Raw genomic sequence first — 12,201 nt, 5'->3', positions numbered from 1 at the left:
CATTACAACCCTGCATCACACCAAGGTGGGCCGTCCCATGTGAAGATGGGGTGTTGGAACAGGTCTCACAATGGAGGCAGTCGACAGTCAGACAGTTGCATTTAATATTAGAAGATAATTTATGGCTCTCAAGGACAGTAAGGACTATTGTTGGAAAGAGAGGTGGCTGGTTCACTAGGAGAGAATGGCATCCCAGTGCCCGCTATAAATAAGATGCCATGCATTGGTCATAATGGACGAATGACCATTTGTCTGTTGTCTGTTATCCATTGCTTGTGAGGAACTTCTAGCTGGCCTTCAAAGGAAATTCACATTGCCGCCACATATGGGTGTGGACTTTATGCAGGGAACCTAAACCTACCAAATGAGGAATGATTAGCAGTGTCTCTTCCTAAAAGAAAATCCGGCCCTCCTGGAAACTGACAATGGGGGACACTTGTTTGTAATGCGATTGTCTGTGTAGGTGGTCTTTCAGTTGTATGGATTTAAAGGAAATGTTCACCCAAAATGGAAAATTCTGTCATTATTTACTCACCCTGTTGTCTCTCCAAACTTTGCCCTTTTTGAAGCTTGACTGACCCGAGTCACCATTTAGTTTCATTATATAGCAAAAAGCCATGCAGAGATTCTTGAAATTTTCATTTAAAGCAGCATAAGGGTGAGTTTTCATTATTGGCTGAACTATTCCTTTGACAATGACACATACTTAAAATAACTCAAAAGGCCTCCATACGAGGTCACAGCAATAACAAAACCATTGGATCACTTGTGTTGGTGTCTACGGTCAAATGTTAGCTCAAAGTTTACTTTCCCAAGGGCAGCTGGCTATTCACATTCTTGAGCTCACACTGAGATAATCCAAAATCTCCCTCATTTGACTCTCCAGTGGCCTGCAGTTTGGCCACGTGTCAATTGGAGGCCACCCAGTAATGCACTATAGCGGCAACCTGCCACCTGGCCTTACATACTGATAGTGACTCATTGACAGTTCCACAAGCATTGACTGTAGATGGTAAAATAGACACTTACACACACACACACACATGGACTCAAATATTTTTACTCATCTTTGATAATAATATCTCTGATTTTAAAGGAATATTCCAGGTGAAACACAAGTTAAACTCAATCGATCGCATCTGTGGCATGACAGAAGTCATTTAAAACAATGGAAGTCTATGGGGCAAAAACAGATCAACAGTTGCCCCATTGACTTCCATTGTAAGTGCATTACTGAAAATGTGGTTTTTGTCATACATGCTATAGCCTTTTCATTTAAATGAAAAGTTCAAATAAGGGAAGGTGTATCAGCTACTTTTGAAAACACATGAGGGTGAGTACGTAAGGACAGAATTTGTATTTTTGAGAAAACTGTCCCTTCTTCTAAGTCTTCTAAGCTACAAAGAGTAACTCTTGCTGAACCCCCTCCCATTATACACCATTGCATAGCGTTGAGAATGGAGAAACTGCATCTATGTTTAGCGAGGAGGAATTTGAGCTATGAGAATGAGACAAATGCAATAGCAACAGAACAGCAAAAGGCTGGTCACATTTAGCAGCGATACAAGTCTTTGAATACGGACACCCCATACAATTATGTTTGTTTGTTTTTATTCACTAGAAAGACCCTGGCTTCTCTGTGTGGTGTTTAGAATGTGTCACTGTTGCTAGGGAGGCTAAAACTGTCTTTTGATGAAATGTGACAGCCCTAATGTAAAGTGTCAGTCAGTTGGGAACACACGCAATTCTGTCAGTTGAGACAATTTTCTTTTCTTTTTTAACTTCAGCATCAGCAAATGCAACTCTCACGAGACTTTTGCAGATCGAGGCATACCTCGTGTTGGAAGTGTTGTTTAAAGTATGGGCATGTGTGAACAGTTTCTGGGTGAAATGTCCACAGAGTGGTGCCAAAAGAAAGTTGTAAATATAGTTGTTTTTAGTTGCAAATGATGTGATACAGTACAGTTTTTCGCTCATCGTGAACGCAAGGTGAACACAATTACTTCCTGGTTTTCACAGATTCAAAACCCATGTCTCCGAGGCTGCTCGTGCAGTGTGCTATCAGTAGCGCCACAGGAAAGTGATTGTCATGCAGTAACTCGGCAGAATGAGGTCGATGTCAGGGTACTGGAACATTCAGTAGCATTCATGTGATCATGTTGGACAACAGTGTAGCATTCCACAGTTGGAAACGTTTACTGTTGCATAATATGTTCTGTTTCACATTTGGTTTTCTTATATTGTAGACAGTATACAGCATATACTGTGCAGTATTCAGTATTATGTTTATTATATTCGGTTATTGCACCATTTGCTGTATTCTAAAAGTTTTTGTGTGTTGAATCTCTTAACAGTGTCTATAAAACCCCACACCTCTGCACACTGTATAACATCCTCCCTGTAACTGGGAGATCTATGTCAGGGAGAATTTTAATGCGCTTGTTATGGAGGGCCAGGAAACCACATGAATTTTGAATACACTGCCAGGAACTGCTTTAGAATGCTGTTTGAAAGATATCTTCGGTGTTTCTAAGCTCTCTGATGCAAAAATACTTTTTAAAAATGACATTTTATTTCATCCTTCAAGAATAATGAATATGAGACAGAAAATAACAACAACCTATATTCGTTTTATTGGGTTGTCTCTATGTTTGTTTATGTGAATTTAGATTGCTGAAGTGAAAACTGGTAAATAGGTCAAACCCCAGCAAGACCATGTTGTATTGAGTGGGATTGGTGGTAGTGGTGTAGTGGTCTAAAGCACATAACTGGTAATCTGGTAATCAGAAGGTTGCTGTTTGATCCCCACAGCCACCACCATTGTGTCCTTGAGCAAGGCACTTAACTCCAGGTTGCTCCAGGGGAATTGTCCCTGTAATAAGGGCTCTGTAAGTCGCTTTGGATAAAAGCGTCTGCCAAATGCATAAATGTAAATGTAAATGTATTGATCTCAGTGTGGTGTGAGAAACCAGTAAGGAGTTGGGGGAGGTTCTTCTGCATCCATTCTTCTTTAGATCATTATGTAATAGCTTTAGCTAAGGATTCTAAGCTCCCAGCTTAAAGGTGCAGAACTACATAATTCAATCACAGGTCAAAAATTTTTATAAATGTTTTTTGCATTTGCACTGTATGTATTATATTATAGTATTTGTATTAGAGTAGTCCATTAAAAGGAATTTGATTTTATTTGATTGTATTTTATGTTTTCTAAAGTGCCAGTCCGATGGAAGGAAATAATTCAACTCCAAACTTGGAAATACTTTATAATAAGGTTGTATTCGTTCAAATGAACTAACAGTGTACTCTTCACAGCATTTAATAATGTCGGTTAATGTTAATTTCTACACACATACTAATAAATGTTTCAAATTAAAAGCTGTATGTGTTAACATTAGGTAATGAATTGTGAACTAACATTTTTCATAAATTAAAGGTGCAATATGTAACAATTTTTAATTTTTTTTTGCCAATGTGTGAACGGCTTGTAACACAATTTCAAAAAGTAGCCCTTCCCGGACATCCTAAGTTGCCTATTAAAGCCTGTAGATTGATTTTCATGCAAAAGGAGCGGGTCGCTTTTGCCGGGAAAATCCAAAGGATGTGCCGTTTATGCACGCTCCTGAGAGCCTTGCCTCAATGCGTCTCTTCTGCTATTCAACAGCGACAACAAACTGCAACACTAGGTTAGAGATGGAATCCAGCAAACGTCCAGCTCCCAGCACAACACCAACTCCTACACAAACTCATAGTAAAGGCGGGTGCACACTGTACGATTTATAATAGTCCTTTACGATTGTTGCTTTTCAGACTGCACAATATGAACACATTGATATCGCCATGGCACACTGTGTGACATTATGTCAGACTACAATACATCGTAGCAGACTGTGGTCCCAATCGTCCCGATCAGTGAACGTGACTCAAGTTACGTGAGTGTTGCGAAATAGAAGCGAAACGGCAAAATTTGCCCACCACAGATAAAATTTGTCCATTTTCTCTCTGAAAGTCAGGACATCAGCATTTTCGTTGCTACAATACCACTCCATCACAAGCATAGGTAAACATTTACAAGAAAGATGGATTTTGATAAATAGGCCTATAATAAGACAGCCAAATCGTACAGTGTGCACCCGCCTTAAGCAAAAAAACATTTTAATTTTTTATGTATCTACTGAATCCAGTCTGGCTAAGCGGGAACATGATCATGGTCGAGTGAAAACTTGAGTGAACATCGGAGGGCATTTGATTCCTGGAGGGACCTTAATTTGTATTTAGAGATCAAACCGACCCTGTGAAATATAGTGCCATAAAGATTGATCTGTGTAATTTTAGCTAAACTACAATAACACATGAAATGAATGCTAGACAATGTTCAAGATAATACAAAAAGACCCATCTACACTTAACGGTCACAGGTGTCATTAATAACAAGGGTTTCTAAATCTATCATACTGCACCTGTAACTAATTTAATGGTTTTATTTAATTTTTTTTATTTGATTGTTATATTCTGTTCATTTGATTCTATTCTATCTGTTTGATTGTGTTAGTTAAATAGAATAATACAAATTATAATTAAAAGATTTAAACAAACATATTAACATGGGGTCTTTGTATTCATGTTGGCCCTATATGTCAAAGAAGGGTCACTTTAGGTAACGGGATTGCCAACCTGTGCCCCCAGTAAGGACAGGTACAAGTAGGGCTAATTACTAAGGCTAAGGCTAGTTACATTTGTATAATCCATTACCTAAAAAAAAAACCTATAAATTCACACACTCAGAAATACTCAGTAATGAGGTGGAAAAAAGAATCGTTTTTGTCTTGGATTGCTTTAATATATACAGACGTAAAAAAAAAATAAATAATAATACTTAGTCTAATAGCCCCTATTATACAGTACATTGACTGATCAGTCAAACGGGTATTCTTACAAGCCGCTAATCCGTAGATCTGGTTACTCACTGCATGTTAAGTGTGTTAACTGCTAATTACAGAGATTATATGTTTGGGGAAAACTGTCATTTAAAGCAAGTCATTTAAAAACAAAAAATGAAAACAGGAAAATGTAAAAAATGTGTATGATGAAATACAATGCGTTGACTCTCGCTCAAGGTCCCAAAAAAGGGTACTTGCATGATTTACAGGGGTTAATTTTGGTTCATCCAGGGGATGAGCTCCACTTAGGCTTAAGCATGAAAAAAGTAACATGGTTTGAAACATGCCACTGTTAAGAATAGTTCATTGCTAAGCACCATCTGTGAAAACTGTGCATACTATGAGGCACCATGCTGGTGTAAATCTGTCTTCGAATTCATAATGATAAATCATGGAAAAATAAGGTTTATTTTTGTACATGATACATATACATGCATGGCTTTATCTGTCACATGTCCTGCAACCTCGGCATATGTGAACTCATGCAGACATGAATTATAGATATACAGTTTTCTATCCGGCTCCAGGCTGTTTTCTGCAGAATGTGTTTGATTATGGCTCTCATTTTCAACAGTTACCGGTATGTATTATCCAAGCTCTGAGCTTTCAGAATATGTTGTCTTACAATTACTGGCTGGCAATAAATGGAAAGCTTAATTAAAACGTAATTAATAGTTAAATTAAAATATTTGGAATATTTTACAAATGAATTGAAATACATTCATATCATAAAATGTTATATTGTCAGTTGTTTTATAGGAATGGATTTATTGATGTAACAATTGTAAAATTATAAGCTTCACATTTCTGACAATAAACCCTCCAATGATTAGCCCCATTCACTTCTATTGTAAGTGCCTCACTGTAACATTCTCATTCATTCATTCTAAATAATTCAAAAATAATACATGTTACCAAAAGTGCCTTTGCAAGTCCCAGTGTGCAGGCCTGAACACAGTTTGATTGTTACATAATTGCTAAAAATGAAATAAATGAAAAATTATTATTTATGGATTAATATTAAAATTGACTACAGAACAAATAATAGTTATAGTCCCCTCTTTGAACCGAACACACATTTCAACATAGGTTTTCGCCTCTTGATTATGTCAGTCATTGAGTCCATGCTGCTTATGTATTCCTCAGAGCACTGCAAAATCCATAATCCAGTTTTGGCATGATTATATACATCAGATCCTCATCTTCTTCAAGCCAGCACAACACTGTGACAATAGACAATTCTGCTTTAACATATTCAGACTGGTTGCACATAATATTCAACATGATCACTATGCATTGAGACACATGCAACCTTGTGACAGAAGACAAATATTTTCTGACCTCCGTACAAGGTCTCTCCAGTTGGTAGACCCCAGCATTTAGAAGATTGCAAAAGGGCAACCAGATTTTGATGTTTCAATTCATGTTTTTTTCCCCCAGTTTTCCCTGAACCATCCACGTGCATTGGTATCCAATGTGAGTAAGTCCATAATCCAGGCATCTTTCTGTGCACCTTCCATGAACTCTGACAGGGATATCTGACCTGTGGAAGATGAGGAAAGACAACCTTTAATGAATTCTTTCAGCCTCCCTTGCCACTGTCCCTGTCTCAGATGCTAATTACAGCATCAGTCTAAGCCAACGCATATTTAGGCTGCTTGCTCAAAGTATTTTGATATTATATAATAAAAACATTAAAAAGTTAAAGATCGCTTGTTTGATTAAAAGCTGTTTGATTGGTTAGCTCATGCTCTGCTTTGTGTTGTCTTATACCTGTAGCTGTTTTATCATTAGATATTGTTTTATATTTATATAAACACACACACACACACACACACACACACACACACACACACACACACACACAGAGTATAAATAAATGCCCAATTTAAATTTCTCTGCTTAACTAATTTTAAGCATTAAGCATAAGCCTCTATATTAAAAGGTCTCATCTCGAGAAACCTAGGCCACGCTCACACAGCAGCAGAATACGGTTGTCAGATTTGTTGAATATGTTGACACAAAAGACGGTTATTTACGGGTGTGACAACCACATTCTATAACCGAACTGACACCCGTAAATTTTCAAGTCTCACAACCGCATTTTTGGAACTCTTGTGCTGTGTGATCGGAACCATACTGGACAACTAGTTGATAGTTATGTAAGATAGAGTGAGAGACATGCTGCACTGTGCGCATGTGTGTCTCGTTCAGGGGCGTAGCAGACGGAGCCGTGGGGGAACAAAAAAAATCCCCCTTTAAAAAGGTGTCTCCCACACTTTTCCAAGCTAAACCAATACCAAGTCCAAATGGTGGATTTGTATACAGTATTCTTTGTGTTTTGTTGCTTTGGGATGTTATTTATCGGCATATCATTCTTGATTGGCAGCATTAAGTAAAATACACATGATAATATGCGTGGGTTGACGGTCTCAGATGCGGAGGCAGCTGGGATTCGTCCTTCACCACACAGATTGAGGCGAAACACTACGTGACCTCGAGGACTTAAATAGCACATTGGGAATTGGGCATTCCAAATTTGGAGGAATGTATTGAAACTTGACACCGGGCGACGCACACTGAAAACTGCACCGTTGTAATGGTTTCATGCTGAAGAGCCACTTAAAAGTAATTTTTTCTCCCTCTCGTAAATGTAAACAAGTGTAAATGTCACATATTCCCTGTTGTCTTTTGTTTTTGTGCTTTTTATGTAGAAATTATTGTTGAGTTCCTGTTTCCTGTTAGTTTTTATAGTCCTTTGTAGTTTTATTTCATGATTGGTTTTCCCCTGATTGTTTCAACAGGTGTTCCTTGTTCTCTTGTATATTTAAGCCCTCGTTTCCCCCAGTTAGTTTGTCAGTTCTCACATGTGTTGTCATGCTCTGTGCCTGGTTTCCTGCCTTTTTGTTATTATCTGAGTTACCTTGTTTATCTTTTGTTTTATTAAAGCTGCACTTAGATCCCCATTCTTTGCCCATGATGTTGAGTAAATGTCAACATCATACTGTATGTCGAAAGCCTGTCACACAAGCATGAGCTCATTGATGTCATAAAATATCAGTCTGCTTTTTTATTCCAACCATTACTGCTGGTCGGAATCTTCCATAAATATTTAGTTTATACATAGTGTTGCGTTCCACCTAAGTTTAAAGGTGCACTCAGCACATTTCTTTTACCTCTGTTAAAAGAAATGGTGGTGGAGTGGTGGTGGCGTAGTGGCTAAAGCACAGAACTGTTAATCAGAAGGTCACAGGTTCTAACCCCACGGCCACCACCATTGTGTCCTTGAGCAAGGCACTTAACTCCAGGTTGCTCCAGGTGGATTGTCACTGTAATAATTGCACTGTAAGTTGCTTTGGATAAAAGCGTCTGCCAAATGCATAAAAATGTAAAAACCTCTCAGAGGTCTCTCCACTCCTGAAAAGCCACGGCGATGTTGACGAGGCTCCTAGCCCTCAACGTAATCTTTCTTTTTTAGTTTATATTCATCTTACCTTTTTCTCTTAGTCTGTTTCTCAGCCGTTTGTCCTCCTTGGATTTTAGAAAGTTTGCATCCGCCTGATTTGCCGTCGCTCTTCTAATGAATTTCCCTCTCACTCTGCCCCCACCCCCCATCCTGTGCATGCACAAGAGCTACCGCCTGTTGCTGATTGGCTGGAGTATTGTTGTGTGGATCGGTCTGATTTACATTTACAGAGCCAGGGCTGTTCGGCGACCTTCACGTGGGACCCTGGCTCGGGGAACATGACGTGGAACTCAGGCTTGGCGGTTATGATGATGGACGGCTCTGATATGGCAGTCACTGTAGGATTATATAGGTCCTCATCATCCACTCCAACAGTGAAAAATGAACTGCTCAGTTGTAGGGCTAAATTCATGTATTGAGCCAGATTGAGGGTAATCTGACCATCAGGCATCAGGGAGGAGACCAGTTTATTCAGCCCAAAACAGAAACTGTCCATTAGGGCAATATCATTAAAGTCCAGCATGTAGCAAAGTCCACAAAACTCCTCGACATATTCCTCCAGGGGATGATTCCTCAGATGTAGGTGCAGGAGCGGAACTGTTGGGTTCATATTCGGTCATGTATTCTGTAACGTTGCTGCCAATTACAGGCAGACGATGACGATGTAGTTAAGAACCCAAGTGCAGTCGGAGATGGATGAACTTGCACCTTGATTGGAATTATTTATTTAATAACGTGGCAGCAAATGTGGAAGACGCGCGGTGTTATGGACGTCACCATCTTTTAGTCACTGTCTCTATGGTTACAGCTGTTAGTATACGGTTGTGACTTCAGTTGTTCGTTCATGCAGACAGTATTCAAACTACTACTGTAAGCTGCTGTATGAACATGAGCCATACATGTAAATTGATTCAAGGGTGTCATAACTTTTGACTGGTAGTGTATGTACACTATTGTTAGATTATTGTCCTTGTTAGAGCCAGTTGTCCTTTGTCTTTAAAGACTGTAGTGTACACATTTGTATGAAATCTTCAGTTTTTGTACAATTTCAAGCATTGTATAGCCTTCATTCCTCAAAACAATGATTGACTGACGAGTTTCTAGAGAAAGCTGTTTCTTTTTTTTTTTTGCACAAAGATAATGTTTCGCTTCATTTATCAAACCAAATATCTTTCAACAGTGTTTGATATAATGGCAAGTGATTTTCTAGTACCAAATTAGTAATTTAGCATGAATAGTCAAGGATAAGGTGTTGGAGCGATGGCTGCTGGAAACGGGGTCTGTCAAGATTTGATCAAAAATGACATTTTTAAATAGTGACGTGCTGTTTATTACATCAGCAATGTCCTGATTATACTTTTTGATCAGTTGAATGCCTCTTTGGTGAATTAAAGTACCATTTTCCTTGCAAAACAGCTAAATCTGTACATTATTCCAAACTTTTGGCCCCCATTGTTCATTTTATTTTCTCCAGAAAATTAGACACATAAAACAGCATAATGAGCCACTTACCATCTTTATTTTCATCCACAAGTTCAAATATTCTGTCACAAATTTCACTGGGTGCCATGCCTATGTCTTTTTTCTTGAGTTTGCAAATTACCTGGAACCAAGAAGAAATATGTGAGGAGTGGCAATGCATAAATTAAAGAAGACATTAGAGGTGAAATATTAACAGGATTTAAATCTTACCCTTATAATATGCTTGACCTCTTGTCGGTCCAACTTTCCATTTTCATCTCTGTCATAGACTTTAAAAGACCACTTCAATCTGTCCTCCAGTTTTCCTCTCAATACCAGGTGGACGGCTGCTACAAATTCCATAAAGTCTATTACATTATCCTGCAAATGGACACAAACGGAGGCAGTTGATGAGCTGATAACATATGTACATAATCACAGCTTATACATATCAATTGCTGCTTTGCAATCAGTTTTCAATGAGAAATCCTTGCATGAAGAATAAAGGATCTTAAATAGCAGACCTTTAGTACACTGAAAAAACACATTTTCTAACCCGGTAGTTTTGTCCATGTTTTTTTTTTACATTAAAATTATCTAAACAAGATACACAAAGCAAAAAGACATATATCAGGATGATGTTTGCTTAAAATCAAACACTTTAAAAAAAAATACTTTTTGCAAGAAAGGTATTACACAAAAATAAAAAAGGAAAACAAGCTTATTTTTTCACCCTTTTGGCAAATATGTTCTTGTTTAAATCATAAAGACTTCAGATCTTCTGAACACAAGACTTACAAATTTCTTCTTGTGTCTTGTTTGAAGAATGTTTAGATATTTTTTCTAGACAAAAATGAATAAGAAAATAATTTTTGGTACTGTATACTTGAACTTTTTTAGTTGTGCTTACCCTGTTTGTATCAAAGGATTTGAATATTGTTTCCATGTACAAGGCCTCATCTTCTGATGTGCTCTGAACTCCAAAGATCTTGCGGAATTCATGAAGATGTAGGGCTCCACTTGGGCACACATTCATGAACACTGTGTAAAGAGGCTGGATATCAGCAAGAGCCACTTCCTCTTCTTCTTCACTTTGAGTTTGACCCATACTTTGTCCAATGTTTAAAAATTCACATAATTTGTCATCTGAAAATGGTCACAACATCCGAGCCAAACGTGCCGTTCTGCATCCTCCTCGCATTCTTCTCACAAGCAAACTGACCTAATCCTCTTCACTTACAACTTGGAGTATTACCTTAGAATGAACGGACTGGTATTTTAAGAAGATCTAAATCTCATTTACTCTTAGATCCTTAGTGCAGAATCTTCTTCGTTATAGTTCAAGACCTAATATAACCCAGACTTATCTGTGAGAACCTAAAGTTGAGCCTGATAAAATAAGGCCTCAAATGTTTGACTAATTATGCCTCATTATATTAAGGTGGTAAAAAATAATAATAATTTTTTCTGAGTTGTTTTTGAAACCAGAGGTCCTGTCACAGCAGTTTTTGTTTAAAGTCAGTCAGATATGAAATAAAAAAGAATGGTGATCTTAGCAATCAATACTATATCTAAATATAGAAATTTGATCTTAACAAATAGTTTGTCATTATTTACTCGCTCTTATGTTGTCCCAAACCTGAATGCTGTTGTATTCTCCATGGTACACAAAAAGATAATTTTTAAAGAACCTTCACACAGCTTTTTTTCCCCATACAACAACAGTTCACAGCAACAGCAGCTGTTCAGCTCAAAAATACATTTTATTTATGTATACAAAAGTACCATAAAGCACCATAAAAATAGGATAGACCTTAATTTTCTGTCTGTTCCTCACACAAAGCTATCGTATGGCTTCAGAACACTTTAAAACAGTGCAAGTATTATATGGACTACTTTTATTGTGTGTTCATGGTCTTTTTGTCCTTTTTGGAGCTTATTGGAGCTTGACAGGCATTGTTGAATCTGGGTTGAGATTCTTCAAAAAACACTCTAAATAAATTCAAAATAAATAAATAAATTAATTAATAGTATAAGGGTTTGGAATTGCACGAGAGTGAGCAGAAATTTACAGAATTTGCATTGTTTGTTGAACAAAACTTGTATTACTATATTCTCTGAAACTTTTATATACTGTACTTTATTTAAGTTTATGTAGATGTAAAAAAAATATTGCTCTGAAGTCTCTAAATGATTTATTTGTTCTCTTAAATGATTAATGAATCATGAAGTCATAGCTAATTAATTGGAGTGCTGAATTACACAATGGTCACTGTAAACTTCTCGCATGATTAGTCAAGTTAAACTCTGACCTCCTATCACTTTACTCTTACAGAT

General features: G+C 37.5%; 1 protein-coding gene across 2 annotated transcripts; it reads right to left on the bottom strand.

Annotated features, from left to right (window-relative positions):
* Positions 1 to 5,460: 5,460 nt before the first annotated feature.
* LOC127640505 (guanylyl cyclase-activating protein 2-like) lies at positions 5,461 to 11,024 on the bottom strand. Of its 2 annotated transcripts, XR_007970092.1 has the most exons (5): positions 10,775 to 11,024; positions 10,096 to 10,245; positions 9,916 to 10,006; positions 6,279 to 6,480; positions 5,461 to 6,160 (listed from the first exon to the last, which is right to left on the bottom strand). XR_007970092.1 is itself a non-coding variant. In XM_052123105.1 (4 exons), the coding sequence occupies exons 1-4, from the start codon at positions 10,970 to 10,972 to the stop codon at positions 6,359 to 6,361; spliced, it is 561 nt and encodes a 186-aa protein (XP_051979065.1). In that variant the 5' UTR covers positions 10,973 to 11,024; the 3' UTR covers positions 5,461 to 6,358. The 2 variants fall into 2 exon arrangements, 1 of the variants encoding a protein (XP_051979065.1); XM_052123105.1 differs by having other exon boundaries at positions 5,461 to 6,480.
* Positions 11,025 to 12,201: the final 1,177 nt, after the last annotated feature.

This window comes from Xyrauchen texanus, chromosome 49 (assembly GCF_025860055.1).
Source record: "Xyrauchen texanus isolate HMW12.3.18 chromosome 49, RBS_HiC_50CHRs, whole genome shotgun sequence".
NCBI lineage: Eukaryota > Metazoa > Chordata > Actinopteri > Cypriniformes > Catostomidae > Xyrauchen > Xyrauchen texanus.
The sequence above is the reverse complement of the archived record's forward strand: the minus strand, read 5'-3'. Positions and strand labels throughout refer to the sequence as shown.